This window comes from Callionymus lyra, chromosome 10 (genome assembly GCF_982586985.1).
Source record: "Callionymus lyra chromosome 10, fCalLyr1.hap1.1, whole genome shotgun sequence".
Taxonomy (NCBI): Eukaryota; Metazoa; Chordata; class Actinopteri; order Syngnathiformes; family Callionymidae; genus Callionymus; species Callionymus lyra.
In genome coordinates this window covers 20,816,190-20,832,914 of record NC_141827.1, presented here as the reverse complement: position 1 = coordinate 20,832,914, position 16,725 = coordinate 20,816,190, and the positions used below count along the sequence as shown (strand labels likewise).

General features: G+C 40.9%; 1 protein-coding gene across 1 annotated transcript; it reads left to right on the top strand.

The window, feature by feature from the left end:
• Positions 1-152: 152 nt before the first annotated feature.
• Positions 153-6,310, top strand: mdm4 (MDM4 regulator of p53). The gene is made up of 11 exons (XM_087800512.1): positions 153-308; positions 603-699; positions 2,017-2,091; positions 2,167-2,300; positions 2,420-2,469; positions 2,747-2,811; positions 3,648-3,744; positions 3,811-3,971; positions 4,036-4,218; positions 4,369-4,437; positions 4,509-6,310. Exons 2-11 carry the CDS (start codon positions 628-630, stop codon positions 5,061-5,063), a joined length of 1,461 nt encoding a protein of 486 aa, XP_087656638.1. The 5' UTR covers positions 153-308; positions 603-627; the 3' UTR covers positions 5,064-6,310.
• The last annotated feature ends 10,415 nt before the right edge of the window (positions 6,311-16,725 follow it).

The following is a 16,725-nucleotide window of genomic DNA, read 5'->3' as shown; positions in this document are numbered from 1 at the left end:
CGTTTTAAATATTGCAAAATGACCCCTTTTGCTCTCTTAAAAATGAATTAAATATACTTTTATAACGAGATACAAGAAATACATTATATCGAACACAAGAGGGCGCTACTATCTTTTGGCTTTTCCGGAAGTAGGACAAAAAAAACCGTCGTTTTGAAAGTAGCTTAGCATTTCGTAGCTGTCAGTTAGCTTCTTGAGTCGCCAGCTTTAAGTTGCTATTTTAAATATGTCTAACCTTTTTTCAATTTATAGGTTTTCCTATATAAATAAATAATAATACGGAGTCAAAGTTATGTCTATCGGTACTGGTGAGTAGTTTAAAATCGAGCTTTTTGTTAAAATTGACCGACAGCGTGCTAACACGTAGCATCGGCTAACACGATGGCAGTAGCCTGGTAACGAAGCTGTCAGTTATCTGCAGGCTTGGTGATCGAAATAAGCGTGTTTGTATATTTTTATTTATTCACTAGAGCAATATGAAGAAGTTGGTTTATTTGTTATTGTATTTTGATGATACAGCGTTTATAACGTGGACCGCCAAACGTCAGATGTTCTGATGTATTTATGTTGCATTCAAATGTTTTCTGTGAATTTCTTTTCAGACGTTCTTGATCTTTCTTCTTTATTATGAGCTCAATACCTTGCGAATCTCCTGCAGCAGTCTCAACATGCAGGAATCCTCAAGGAGATGGAAACCAGGTATCAACAACGCTGGACACCTAGACGTTTTTTATAGTTATCTATGAGGGTTAGGAAGAAAAGAAACGTACTAAATAGAAGACATTCTTGTTGGACATCTCCCTTTGGAAAAGTCCACACACAAATGGAAAAAAGAAACAAGATAATGTTTAAAACATGGAAAAAACAAACATTTTCTATTTATTTTCAACACATAACCTACTTTTTACAAGTGAATACAGCAAGATAAATGTGTATGAAGTTAGTAGTAAGTAACTAAATAAAGTATAATCAGTTACTGTAACAGGACAAAAAAAAGGAAGTGGAGGTTGTGTTGTGGTTCAAGATAAACATCTGCAGCGTATACAATAACAAGGAATTGAAACTTAAAACCTTCAAAGATTGTAATGAAACTGAAAGTGGTTAAATAAATAAGAATTGAACTTGGGCATTATTCTGAACGTTTTGAAAATCATGGAGAAAGGAATAGTTGTCCTGTCAAATTATGGACAAATATCTGGAAACTGCAAGTAATGTGATTTTATTTACAATCAAATAAACCAGAAACTGTCTAATCTCCTTTATTACTTCTTAAGCAGTAGACTGGTCTTTCAGAACATTAACTTTTTCTGTAGTTTTTAATAATATCAATACAATACTCTTAGACATTTAATTTAAAATGTGCATGTTAAGTCAAATTAAAACAATTTTTTTAAATGAAATGTTTAGTGGGGTTTGGTACAGTAAATGGTAAAACTGTGTGTGTAACGGTCAAAATTAGAACTCTGCATATTGTGTTTAAAACAAAATTGTTAAACCAACAAGTCTTAAAATAAGTTTTCGCAAGTACCATTTGATTTGAATCGGTCATCTGTTTTGTGAAGGTTTGTCTAAACATTTAGGGACATTCATTTGCTATTATCAGGTCGAGGAAGGATATATTTTTGCCAGCAACCTTTCTTGGATAGATATTAAGTGTTAATTCAATTAATGTAAATTTGATATAAAATGTCATATCATAACAAAGTTATGTCAAAACATTTCACAGTTTAGGTAAGGAAGATACCATATTAGAGATTACAAAAACAGAATCAACTGAATGAATCCCAGTGTGACAGTGGCGATGGAAAAACGTCCTTTTAGAAGGCAGAGACCTAGAGCAGAACCAGACTCAGTGTTTATGCCGCGACCGGCTGGGAAGGTGGATGGGGTTAGATGTATGGACTGAGAAAATAGCGATGGAGGATACAGTGAGAGAATTGATGAGAGTTTAGAGTAAAGCAGCAGAACATCATTTGTGCCTCAATTAAAGAAGACAATTTATTTCTAACGCTCTAGGTGAAACCCAAAGCGCCGCTCCTGCAGATTCTTCGGGTTGCTGGCGCCAAGGAAGACGTGTTTACTCTTAAAGAGGTGCGTTAAGTTTTCAAGCAAGCTGTCGAAGCAGTTATTCAGTATTATCCACTTTAACCATGTCAAATTGTGTAGGTGATGCACTATTTGGGTCAGTACATCATGGGCAAGCAGCTTTATGACAAGCAGAGGCAACATATAGTTCACTGTCAGGACGACCCACTGGGAGAACTGCTGGAGGTGGAGAGCTTTTCTGTCAAAAACCCCAGGTGAGTTGAAGGAAGCGTTTTTTTGTTGTTGTTTAAATAGTTCCAAAGTTAAGAACATTTTTTTTAATGTAATATAGAAATACTTATCTGATTATTTTTTTTTCCAATTCTCCTTTTAGCCCTGTGTATGAAATGTTGAAGAAATACTTGGCAGCCCCTGGTTGTCCTGGTAAGTTCCAGTTCTCCGTCATGTCCTCTGTAAATGTTGATTTATTTGAACTGCTGACAGTCTTATGAATGGATGACGTCTGATCCGTGGTAGGTGAGAAAGGGTTTTTAAGTCTAGTTTTGGCTGCGCCTGGACGACGCAGAAATCGGATCAACACCATCTTTATTTTCTGTTAAATTTCCACAAACGTAGGCTTTCGTTAAATCGTGTGTGTTTGTGCCATTATTAAAGGGTGGGGGTGTTCTTTTTCTGTTACTGTGTTTTATCTGAAATGCAGACGCTGCAGAGAATCTTTCTGTGGGCCGTGAATGTGTAGATGGCGGAGTGGAGGATCGTGGTCAGGTAAAACTGAAACCTGGTGCTGAGGAGAAACGGAGCCCTTGACATTCCTCACCATGTTACACAAGAAACCGTCGGACAATGGAAAACGACACCACGCATTGGGAATTTAAATTGTAGTGTGTACCTGGTGCAGGGTTCAAGGGCTGCCGCCTTCTTTAGTGTGCATCTGTACAGAGTGGCACCGTCTCTGTACAACCTCGTCCTGGGTCTAGCTCGGTGGAAGCGTTTGTACCTTTGTGCAGCTCACAAGCTCCACCCAGGAACCGAGGTGGACAGAGTCACTGTCTCTGTCTGTCAGAGTTCTCTTCTCTGCTTTGGGGGATTGCAGCTCTAGATCACAGGTACTCCATCACACTTCCTTGTCACACCTTCAGCCTTTTTTCCTCTACTACTTTCCTTGTTGAAGAATTGACCCAAATCGGTATCAGAACAGCTAATTTAAAAATAATTCATGTTATTTTATCTGTCAGTATAATAATCATAACTGAAATCAATTTAAAAATCACTAATCTTAATCTCCTAGAATGAGTTTAAGCATTTATTTACGAGTAAAGACTTGGTAATCGGAGGGACATAGTTGACGTATTTTAGCAGTTGTTACTTTTATTCAAAACTATTAAAAGAGCTTGACTTTGTTATTGAACTAATCCAGAGTTCTGTAGCTCAAGATTAATTATTAGTTTTTTCTGTCAGTCAAATCTTTTTCTCAACTATCCAGTAAACTACCGACCTGACCTTCTCCGGGGCGTCACTGATAAAGGGGCTGCAAATCCTCCAAGAAAGCAGTTATGGCTCTGATTTCTAATTTGTCGTCTGTCACTCCCCTCCATCTCTAGACATGTGGAGGTTTGGGAAAGGCGGGTCAGCGAGGAGGCAGTAGCGGGCCTTTTTTGCAGACGCCTTCCCAGAGACGACCGAGAGAGCCAGACGACGGTAAAGAAGCTGCGCTGGTTATTATGATGTAGCTTCATCACGCTGACAGAGAATGTCCCTCTTCAGACTCGCTGGAAGGTCTCCCGCGGTCAGCCTGCAAACGACCCAAACTCGATGTCACTTTAGATGAATGGGACCTCTCCGGCCTGCCCTGGTGGTTTCTGGGTAATCTCCGCAGCAACTACAGCCGGAGGAGTAACGGCTCCACAGACATTCACACAAACCAGGTAAGATGTTGTTTTTCGTGGTCGGGGGTCACTATGACTGACGCGTGGGTCGTCTCCCGCACAGGAGGAAGACACGGCCATCGTCTCCGACACCACCGACGATCTCTGGTTCCTCACAGAAGGTGGCAGCGAGCAGGTGAGTGTGGAAATGAAAGAGGCTGCGCTGGAAGAAGGAAGTCGAGGAGAAGTGGAAGCTCCACCGGAAGAGGATGATTTTGTGGGGAAGGAGGAGAAAACCGATCGAGAGGTACGAGTTCTCGTTCATCTCTCTTCAGAAGTTTAAGGCTTGATGTTGAGAGTTATTCCTTTGTCTTGTTTGGTTTCATGAGATGCTGCAGACTGTCTGACATGACCTGGAATATAAATGTTTAATAAATGCTTTTACGTTTCGTTTCAGATGCAGGAGGAGCAAGACGAGGACTCTCAGTGCTTGAGCGACGACACAGACACGGAGATCTCTACACAAGTTAGTAGAAAAGTCTCTCGATGGGTGGAATCTCCTTAATGATCCAAAGCTAAGAAGTGTGTGTTCCTCAGGATGCGTGGCAGTGTACCGAGTGCAGGAAGTACAACACGCTCCAGCAGAAGTACTGCGTCCGCTGCTGGGCCCTTCGAAAGAACTGGTACAAGGACGTCCCCCGACTCTCCCATTCCCTCTCGGTACCCGACATTCCAGCCTGCAGCCTCGCCCGCGACGAGGAAGACGACAGCGACGGAGGCATCGACGTGCCGGACTGCAGCCGAACAGTTTCCGACCCAGTGATCCTCCCCTCCCACTCCACCGCAGACCGGCCGCTCCCCACCATGGGGGCCAGCAAAGGCAAAGTTCCTCTGACCTTTTCCAAGGATGGAGCCTTGTCAGGTGGGGAGAGCCAGGAGATGCTAGAGATGGAGGTGGAGATGAGGCCCGAGGCGCTGCTGGAGCCATGCAGGCTGTGTCGCGTGCGTCCCAGGAATGGTAATATTATTCACGGTCGCACCGCCCACCTGCAGACTTGCTTCCCCTGTGCCAGGAGGCTCCATAAATTCCAGGCCCCGTGTCCTGGTTGTGGGAAAATCATTCAGAATGTCATCAAGATGTATGTAGTGTAAAAAGCTTGAAAGGAGCCTTCACCCAATAGCCAGTTTGCTCTTGAACACCTCCTCGTATGGCACTGGTTTAATGTGTTGACGCACACGTGCCTCCAGGATTCTTAGCTGATGTGGACATCAATGACCAGGTCATAGACGAACACTCCCCGCTCCAGCAAATTCGGTCCTCGCTCATTTGTAACAAGTCACCAGGTGTGCAATGTATTTGTGCAAATCACACCCTCGTAGAACCATTAGACCGTCCACCAAGTTTTCATGTTATGTTTAAAGAGCAGAAAAGCAGGATATTGTTAAGAACAAAGCTTCCCTCTGGATTATTGGTGTCCACATGAGACTTCTCGTGATCCTGGATCTTCCGTCGTGGCATTGAAATTTTGTTAGAAGAACTGACCGTGCGCAGAAATCCTACGGCATCTTAATCTTGTCACACTAGGGTATTTATTTTCCATGTATTCTTTCTAAAACTTTGAGATTCCACCATCTACATGACTGCCAAGAACTCAAGCGTGCAACAGCAATGTTGCCTTCAGTGCCCCCTCTTGTACTCTGTAAATGCCAACGGAAGTGAATGTATCCCAAACCCATTTAATCTCAACTGGCAAAAGTATATTTGACGTGGCTTTGTTGTTTTAACATCTTTCAGGAGCGACGTCCTGCAGGCGAGTTAATCCAGCTGGTGGTATGTATGTTTCCCTCCAGGAAGGATATTTAACCTCTCTATATAACAGTTAACTAATGTCAATTATTTTATTTATGATGGCGTTTTGTCCTGTAATGAAGCTAAATACGCTGCACTTGATATAATTTGTAAAAAAAAAGAGATTTTAAGTAGTTCCGGCTACATTATTATTTGGAGTTGAAGTGAACTCGAGCGTCTCACTGCCATGTGATGTTGAATTTATTTGAAGATGTATTTCAGGCTTGTGTACTGCAAATTTGGACAGCAAATATTTTTGATTTGACTGTTATACAGTGGTTGTTGACTTGTACTTCTCCTTTCCACCAGTAGGTTACAAGGGGGCGCATTAAGTGATTGACAGCTATTATAGGGAAATAAATATACGGTGAAATATTACGCATGTCGCTGTAGTGACTCAAACAAGCTCGCAACATGTAGCTGCTGGTTCTGTCCTTCCATGTTTTAGAAAAGTCTTTCCGCGCAACATTAGTCGGCTTCGAATTGTATTATTTTTTTTGTGGAGTAAAACTATCTTTGGAAAGCAATAAACTTTTTTTTTCTCCTTTTATTTGTGTTGCTGGACTTGATCCTCTGAGTGTTCTGCTGAGAGAGTAAGTCGTTGTGTGACAGAGCAGCTGTCGTGAGTCATGACTGGAGTCCAGCACCTGTGTCGCCGTTACTCACTTTCAGCCTCTCCTTTGTTGGGGTTCGTGGCCACTGACCCGCTGGCTATTTTAAGACTCCGCATACTTGATAGTAATTGTTTTAGCGAAACAAACTCGGGGCTGAAAAGATCACTTTAGCGATTCTATCGCTTATTTTTAAAGATGGAATGATTTTTGATAAATATTTTTGTTAAAATATTAACAATGAATAACAATACTTTTTTTTAAATTGCTTAATTGATTTATTCTTACCTCATATTATCCAGAAACTGTCCATCAAAACCCTTAGCGATAAAATGTATTTGAAGTATATATTTATTTTAAAATGGCATAGTTATTCAGTTCTTTAAACCCAACATAAATTGTTTGATGTTGTGGACATAAATTTGTATACAAGATTTTTTTGGTTAAATCCTCACATCAAAGATATTAAGATTAATAAAATAACAGGATTATGAACATGGGTCAATTGATGTGGGGGGGGAAATTATTCCTAAATCATTAGTCCAGTAGTTTTTGTTTTGTTACATTTTAGAGGGAAAAATATACAATTTATTCATTCAAACACAAACATTTCTGTGCATGTATATGTTTTTAATCGTCCTAAACAAACAATTTCCCAAAGGAGACCTCCTGAGGGATCAATAAAGTTGTACCTTACCTTACCTTACCTTGAAATATTGTTCAACCACTGTGGAACATCACTATCCCTGCTTTGTGAACTTGTGCTTCAACGCTGATCTAAAAATATAACAAAACATTTTTTTTTAAATTGGTGTCACAGGTTTTAATTGAGTTCGGAAAACCTCTCGCCTTGAAGACGCTTTTGTCCCCAAATGTTCCGAGTAAACTCCAGTAAGCTCTTGGACGTCACGAGCCAGAGACTAGAGGGGGGATCTCCATGTTTCCATGGCAACAATACATCCCTTCCAACTTCCAATAATAACTTTGCCAGTTCTCTCTTTATCGTTAATGACGCGCGTGAAATGTCCCGACGTGACATGACGGAAGCTCGTTTTGTAACATGATTCAAATGAATAGTTTCGTGAGCTTCTCGCTTCCATGTGTTACAGTAAGTTATGGGTCAACTTGTTTATGTTTTGTTATTGTTTATGAATGTAGGATGAAAGCAAAGGCATCACAAAATGTTATGGACAGAACATGTCGAGTATATTATTGGATGAAACATCACATATAATCTTCAATCTTAGAAAGTTACACATGAAAATTTGACCATAGAAGCAAATGAGGCACAATGTTTTCAAAAAGTACTTAGATTATAGTAAAAGAAAATGTATTCATTCTTCATTACCTTCATGTCCCAGCTAGCAAGGGGCCCTTTCTGAGCTTGATTGCTCAAGGGTACTATCTGGACACCTGGTAGAATTCTCAAAAAAAGTCTTAAAGGAAATTATTTGATCAGATTAGGTAACAAACCTAGTTCATATTAATCATATCTCGTGGACCAATCAAATGTTTTGTTTTTTAAAATGTGTCAATCACTTCCTGCCCTGTCGTCGGCATTCCCCCATGACGGAGATTCTCTGCATGTTTACTTTCTTCTGCGTGTGTGTCTGGATATTTGTAACTAAATCTGTGCCGCCAAGCCCTTTCCATTCTCACCTACACAAACACGCAGAGATACACACACACACACACACACACACACGCATTCTCTCTGTTGTGTCCGACTATTTGGTCACTGGAGAAACGAGGCGGCTAAATCCGTCCCTCTGCTGACATGGAGAAGGTCAGTGGAACAAGAGCAAAACAAAGTGGGGAATTTCTGAGAAAGCTTTTTAAAAACCGATGATTTGATTGGTTATTGTTTCTACGATGATTTTATACTAATTATTTAAAATGGAAATACAAGATAAAATTCAAATGAACGATAGAATTTACAAATATTTTGACCTCCAAATAAGTCAGTCGTCGCTCGTCCAGATATTTGAAACCCGAGTTCAGTCAAAGATCCTATTTCCTTCTAAATATTTTAATAAGCGTCCTTTGTTTAGGCATGACTTTCTGTTATATAACATCGTCCGTGACAGAAATGTACATCCCTGTGGTCCCCAAAAGTTTTTCTACTAATGTGAGCAAGGTATTCTCTCGGTTGTCACGGTAACAGCTCAATATGGATGTTCATTATGTCTGATCGGAAGGAAAGTTGTCACCATGACATCACTCTTTGATGAAAAAATTCAGGTTAAGGATGTATTTAGGGTTCGGACTTTTGGGTCTCAAGTAGTTACGGTGTCAGGGTAAAGGTTCATGTGACCGAAACATCAACGCTTGTATTCTCCAGTTCATGTGCAGGATGGTTGGGGTTTTTGAAGACGACAATAAACCGGAGGTTATCTGGCCAGTACGACCCATGTCTCGCACGGTAACTTTTATCGCATCACTTTCCCCTCGACTCGTGTCAAAGCTTGTCTTTAACCCTAAACCATTGGTTCCTGCGTCACAGGTGCTGTGTCTCAAATCGCATACTACTCTTAGTATACTAGAAGTTAGTATGCATCAGTTTAGTGTAAGTACTAACTAGTACGCAAATTCTCCACAGATGGTATGTCTCAAATCAAACACTGCTGCTACACACTAACAGGAAATCACATGAGAGCTTCTTCTTCTACTTCTATTTAACGATGTTTCAACCAGCTGTTTGAACGCTATCGCCGACACCTGCTGGCAGCACGTTTTGCAAGTTTGGAAAGAGAAAGAAAGAATGTGAGAATCGAAATATTCGCGAAATATTTAAGCTGGTATCAGCACCGAAGATGTGTCATCCTTCTGCTGCTACTGAAAATACACCTGTAAGTATATGAATATATATGCATATATATATGACGTAACTTCCGTTTAAAACGTCATTAAGATGGCGGCTGTTTAGGGTAGATAGTGTTAGTACGCAAATTTAGTGTGCATGGCGCACTAAATTTCGCATACTAAGAATTGAGACGCACTAACGCACTAAAAATACTAACTTTGAGTACGCTAGTATGCGATTTGAGACACAGCACGGGTAACTCGTGAAGTTTCAGACAAAATGGAGATTTCGTTTGAAAAGTTTTCGAAGCTACTGGACGATGCGCTCAAACTCCGGATTGACGAGGTTTCCAAGAGGCAAAAATAGTATTCGAGAGGAAGTGAGCGTCATGCCGCTTCTGGAAAGTACTGCGGCACGCCTAGAGGGGGCGTTCGCATTTAACTGGAGTTGAAAAAACTCTTTTCCCTCTGCTTTTCGTTAACCGGATGCCTCAGCGGGACTGAGAGGTTAGCCATCCGCATAGGTTAGGAAATAGGGTTGTTCTGGGTTAAGCTTGTGTGTGTACGTTGTGGGGATGGACTCGGGTAAGAAAGAGGCGTTGGACATGCCATCAGGGTTGTGTAACGGGGGGGGGGGGGATAGGGGATGTGGCATCATCGGTTCTGGTCCATATTTCAGGTGAATCTCTGTCGACTGCCCGGCGCTGGAACCGTTCCCCCCCGTTTTGATTGAGTAACTTCGGAGCGTGTTAGTGGGAAGTGGGTTATGTATGTAGGTATGAGTGTGATGGTGTGTGTCGCGGCCTGGCAGCGAGCGAGATGCCAGCGAGGGGAAGGGCAGCAGATTGCTGGGAGGCTCAGTCCATTCCTGTGATTTAACATGACACCACTTGCACTAAGACGTGCGACAGCTGCACTTGCACATGCCGCCCGTTCTGTTTGTTGTCGGGGATTACGCTGCGATAAAAGCCCCAGTGAGCACGGGCCCAGGGCCCAGAACTACTGTTTCCTACCAGACTTTGAAAAGCTCCGTGGCCGTCCGGAGTCTTTCCAGAACACAGGTGGGCCGCTTCTCTCCGAGGGCCGAATGAATGGGAGCATTGAGTCTCGGAGTCGTTGAGGGTTCATCACCTCCTCTGATGGATCAACTCTAACGGGGGGGGCAGCGAAGGCCACGCTCATGCTGTAGACATCCACGTGGAGTCACGCCTTTAATGCGTGTCAAACTCCATGTCGGCTGAAATCATAAAGTATTTCTTAATATCTCTGTACCACTGGCTTCTAAGACACGGATGGTTATTGAGGGTGACATCCTTGACAGAACCAATTCAAGAGGATGGTCTACAAACCCCTACACCACCAAGAGAAGCAGATGGAGTTCACGATTTTTTTTTCCCAGATGCAACACTAATAGACTCAGGGACTCATTCATTCCTCTTCTTATTAGATTGTATAATTCTGAGTTTGGGGGCAGGAGTGGAGAGAAATGATGATTCTATTCTGTGTTAATGTTTGATCTATGTTCTTTATATCATCCATCCATCCGTCCGTCCGTCCGTCCGTCCGTCCGTCCGTCCGTCCGTCCCATCCATCCATCCATCCATCCATCCATCCATCCATCCATCCATCCATCCATCCATCCATCCATCCATCCATCCATCCATCCATCCATCCATCCATCCATCCATCCATCCATCCATCCATCCATCCATCCATCCATCCATCCATCCATCCATCCATCCATCCATCCATCCATCCATCCATCCATCCATCCATCCATCCATCCATCCCTCCATCCATCCATCCATCCATCCATCCATCCCCTAAACTTAGTTCCTCCACAGACCAGTTTAAAGTCAGCGATTTTTGTGCAGCGTGGACTGGTCCTCGACCCGGTGGTTTGGAACCACTGCTATAAAGTGTTATGTTATGACGAAATGTTCCACCAATGATGTCATAAACTACAACCCACTTTTTTTTTGCGATAGGTTGGCCTTGTTTGGTTCTTTCGCCCAAACTAGTTGCTATATAGGCTCCGCCCCCTTCAGGGTGGAGGGGAATGAACAAGTATTTGATGGTCAAAGAACTTACTTTCTACTATTTATGTTCACAAAGGAGTGACTTTAAAGTGAATTTGGTAATATTCTTCTTTTTTTTTTTAAAGAGAGTTTCTGATGCCATTTTAAACAAACAAAGCACTTTAAAATGTATAGAAGACAATTAAAAAATGTTTCAATAATAAAATGTGTTCTTGATTCCGCCTCGTTTTAAGATAGTAGTTGTGAGTTAAGGTCGGTAACTGAACGTTGGTTTAGAATATATACACTAAACCTGAGGTGTAAATTTGATCTTTATTGTGTTTTTTTTGTTGTATTACATTGTATTACATTGATCTTCTATTTTCATGACGTTAAAATATCTCCTTGGTGAAGCTACGTGCTGTTTTATTGCTTTTCTAGTTTTCTATTGTATTCCTTTTTCCTCTTTGAGTTATCGTCGGATGAAACCCTACTGTGAGTTTTCCTTTCGTGGCCCTCTTCTCTTCCGACATCATTTTGGAAACACAAAACTTTGGTCACCTCGTGTTAAATTGTTCCTTTTCGCTCTCAAATACAAGGGAGTGTCAAAAACAAAATTACAACATATCGACGAGATTAAACCTAAAGCGCAACAAAGAAGTCGTTTAACAATGAAACTCAAAAGTGATCCATCAACACACGTCCGGGTCAGTCGACGGGTCAGTCCATCCATCTTTAATCAACACTTCTCCACCCGTGTTTTGTTATTCTCCTCTTACATATCTGAGATTTCCCGACTGCGCTCGGATGACAGCGGTGATCTTGAGGCTAACCTGAGGTGAGTGGGACTGAGCCCCCCCGCCCGGACCCCCCCCTCAACTCCCACCCCTCCCCTGAACCCCCCACTCAGCTGTCTTGCAATGTGCTGCTGCTTGTCACTGAGGAGAAGAGGAGCAGTGTTGCCAGTGACAGGGCAAGTCCTCACACACACACACACACACACACACACACCCACACACACACCCACACACACACCCACACACACACACACACACACACACGTGTGTCCGTCACACAGAGGACGACACTTTGACTCAGATTCATTTCCTGGAGATTTAAACTAGATTATGTCAGATTAAAGTTTCTTTTTATCTCCACAGGTCGCGCATCAAGTCATGTGTCGTCTCTGACTCACGGCCGAGCGGCTCGAGCTCCAATGATCCCGAGTGAAGAAAAGAAGTCGCTTTGTTTACAAACCTGTCTGGAGCGCTGCTCATGTGGTGCGGCGCGATTGAAATTCATTTCCTCAGGGGCCACACTTTATACAGTTTTGAGGGACAATTATAAAAGCAAGTAAATGAAATCAAAACTAGTAAAAAAAAAAACAGACATATTTTAAATTTTCACAAAAAATACTCACAAAAAAAGACAAAAGCGAAGAAAAAAAGTCAAACAAAAACCCAATGGTTATATTTAGAGACTAGCAATGATTAAGTAAGTAAGTAAGTAAGTCATTTTTATTTGTATAGCGCTTTTCCAGACCAAAGCGCTTAAACAATCAAAACAACATTCAATAAAGATATATATATAATAAATACAATAATAAGTTACACAGGCCTTTTCTCAGGATCTTCCAGCAGCTCCGACCAAAATCAGGACACCTTAACTTTAAAATAAGACGTTTCATAATCGATTCATCAACACCACGAATGTCATTTTCTTAACGGATAGTTTGTTTTTCTGGATCGGGGGTTTTATCTTCGTGTTTTTCATCAAACATTCCCATCAGATTCCTTTCCTTCATCACCACTTTTACTCTTATTTGACAGCTCTGTATAATTGTTGACATCCCTGATCTGTCCCTTAACTTAAACACTCTATAGGTCACATTATCAACATGAACATGAGATGAAAATTCACTTCAGGTCAAAAGTATTGTATCATGTGACTTCCTTCAACTATATCTTTTCTATTTAATGCAGAATTAAGAGTTCAGGTACTGACCACTGCTCCATCCTACAGCACATTTGTGTCATCAATCTTGTCATTGGTCGTAAGTTGAGCTTCATTCGGGTTCAATAAATAAATAAATATAATTTACATTATAATCCTTTAAGAGACAATAACTGTCTTCCATCTTTGCTATCAAGTGATCATTTGAAAATGCTGAGAGGAGAAGTCACTCGTCAGGCCAGACACAAGTGTGCCAGGACACACACACACACACACACACACACACACACACGCTTCTCTAGTTCTGCTGACAATGGGTTAAGATGACAGAGGGTTATGAGTGACTCTGACACACTGCTGACCCCCCGCCACAGCACCCCCCGTCCAGCCCGGCTGCAGCTCCGACCCACACAGGCCTCTTTGTGCTCTGCCTCGCCATCAGTGACGATCCGTCACAGGCTAACCTGACAGCCCACCGCCGGCCCGCGCCAGCATTTGACCATTTCAATCGCAGAGAAGCCCGAGCGGCGTGACATTAATAGCAGGAGCTACGGTACTTGAGCCGTAAATGTGGCGAGCACAAGTGTGGACATCAGTGCAGTGTTGGAATCACGGTTGTGTCTCCAATGTTTGTCGGATGACAAACCTGCTGAGCGTTGTTGTTATTGTGGGTCTCTGCACAACAACAACAACACTACAGGAAGCTTGCTTTAATTCATGTTAGCATGATAGCAGTGTAGCATTGTCATTTTTAAAAAATGCAGCTAATGTTTATATTTCACTTCTTATTTTATATTTTTAATATATACTTGTTAATTGTAGTATTGAGCGGTGAGTTTTGTCAACTTTTTTCAAGCACTGAACTATGGATTTCTTGGAACCGAAATAAGTGTAAATCATCAAATCTAGCGTTTATTTTTTATGTATCTTTTATGTTTGATTAAAGTACAACAAACTCCATTATTGTTTAGTAATTCACACATAAATCTGATCACAAAATGATGGTATTAAGAACATTTAAAATATCATGATTGACAAAATAAGCTTATACTGATAAACATCATTCAGTTATTTCATTATTTATTTATTTTAAATCATTATTTATTGTAATTATTTATTTTCTATACGCCCAATTTAATCAAGACACTAAATGAGTCATTTAATTTTTTGTTATGTATTATTTTCTTTATAGAAATCAATTTGTTTATATTTATTTAATTCATTCTATATATATATACTGTATTCAAATACCCACCACATCATACTGTGTTATCTTTCAATACTGGTTATAAATGTTTTCTGATGTTAACAAAGACTTCATATTTACAGTTGTGTATTCATTGTTTTCTGTTATATTCATGATTGTACTTCAGATCTCCGTGTGTGTATTTAGTGACCACATCAAATTCATTGTAATCCTGAGCAGTAGATGCGACGCACACGTGTGCTCAGACGATCGCCGGACATTGTGCTCGGAAAACTGAAAGTAGAAGACGGTGATAAAAAGAAAGATGGCAACAGGTGTGAAGAGACAGCAGGACCGATCGCTGCCTCTGGTCTGAACATAGCGGCTGAATGTTTTTACCAAAAGGCACTTTTATGTTATGTAAAGTCACTTAAAATATGATATATAATCATATTTATGCATTTTTTATTTTACGACTATATATAACTATGTATAATAGTTCACTCTAGAATTAAATATTTTGCTGAAACTACACTTTGCTACACAATGTCATTCTATTCTGCACAATACTTTAACGATAATATACAATGTTGTACTACTAGCATTACTATAGTTTACTATACTTTACTACAGTACACTCTACGTGCTCTATTATATTACGCAACACCAGACTGATTTTAGATTAATTCCATGCTATTAGTATTCCTACTACACTTATTCTCACTACAAATTCTACTGCATACAGTATTGTGCTATAAAAAACACTGTGTTTAACTTGTTAATTATAAAACAGGAAAATACTTTGCACTTACCCTGTATCTACAACCGTAAATAATACTATGCTTTAAGATACTATACACAATAATTTACACTGTACTACCCACTACCACTGTATCTGATACCAGAGTATGTTACACTCTAGACAAAGACTGTTCAACAAAAATTTCCTGAGAGCCATGATTTTGGAAGGACTTGTCCAGTGAGCAGTTTAACCACTTTACTACTATTACTACTACTATTTCCTGTTGACTTTAGACAAAAAGATAAAAAATGATTAGCACTAGATTAACACTAATGGATTGACGCTAACAGTTATGTCTCTTCACGTCACACTACTTGTTGACGGGACATTGTGAAACAAAAAGTACATGGTAATGTTTTGGGCATTCTATTCGTGTAAATGTATTTTTTTGTCTATTCATTATTAAATCTTCTGTTTTTATGTCAACTTTTTGTTGCTCTCAGAGGCCATGCCTACCATAAAACGTAACCTTTGAGTGCTGCAGATATGTAGTATATATAGGTATATATTGATAATATATACATTATTTATTGGTGGATAGGACCAGGGCCATTACAAATTGCTTGAAGGGCCAGAGATGGTATGCTAGTTGAATCACCATATTCTATACAATACTTTGCTATTCTATGCTATGTTATGTTATAGAACAGTCTTGAATCTTCAATATTTGGGTGAGAATGGATGTAAAGATTTAGTGATTTTTAAAAAAATGAAGCCGTATTGTCCTCCAATATTTAAAGTGAACGGTTGAAAGGAACAAAAAGTACAACATCTAAATCAGTGCTTGTTTACACCAACAAAAGACCCTCTCTTGATGGAGTTCAGAACTGTGGGTGTGGAAACAAACACAAAAACACCGTCCTGTGTCGCCACCGGTGTGCGTTGATCCTCACCAGCAGAAGTTGAATTGGGTGGTGAGACATGTCCTGGAAGGATTATCACCTGGTGGCTAAGATAACACTGCGAGCGGCTGGAAGAAGTCAGGACATCCAAGACCGGACCCCTGCATGCCTGCTTCAGTGCACTTCCTAGAGTGTAACGGGAGAACGCTCGGTGCTGCGCTCAGGCTTGTCTGCATTCTAAGCTTGGCTCAGAAGGTCATTTTCATCATTCTGTAATCACAAGTAAGCGGATATGAATGTGGTGACATCAAGAAGTCGATGGTAACAAGGTCATAATTCAAACATGACTTTTGGCCGTGTTTATCAACAACACAATTTGGACTATGCCGGCCTTATAGACCTTAGAAGAAGGTTTGACGCCAACAAAAGTCTTGTCATTGTTTATCAGCGGCTGCAGGCAAAGTGACAGCTGTCTCCAGACCGTCCACCCAAGATCTCCCCCAATCCATATATGAGGGAGGAGGGGTTATGTATGATTTCACGAGGGGAGACACAAGACTGGGATTAGCCCATTAAGACGGACGCCTTTGATCCAAAGTTTTCTCTGTCACGTCCGAGTCCTCTCCGTCGTAGCCTAGCCTCTTGAGACTCGAGCTATTGAGAGGAATGACACACACACACACACACACGTGTACACAAACACACAATTGGGCAATAAAGCCCTAGAGAGCAGGGCCCAACAGAGATGTGA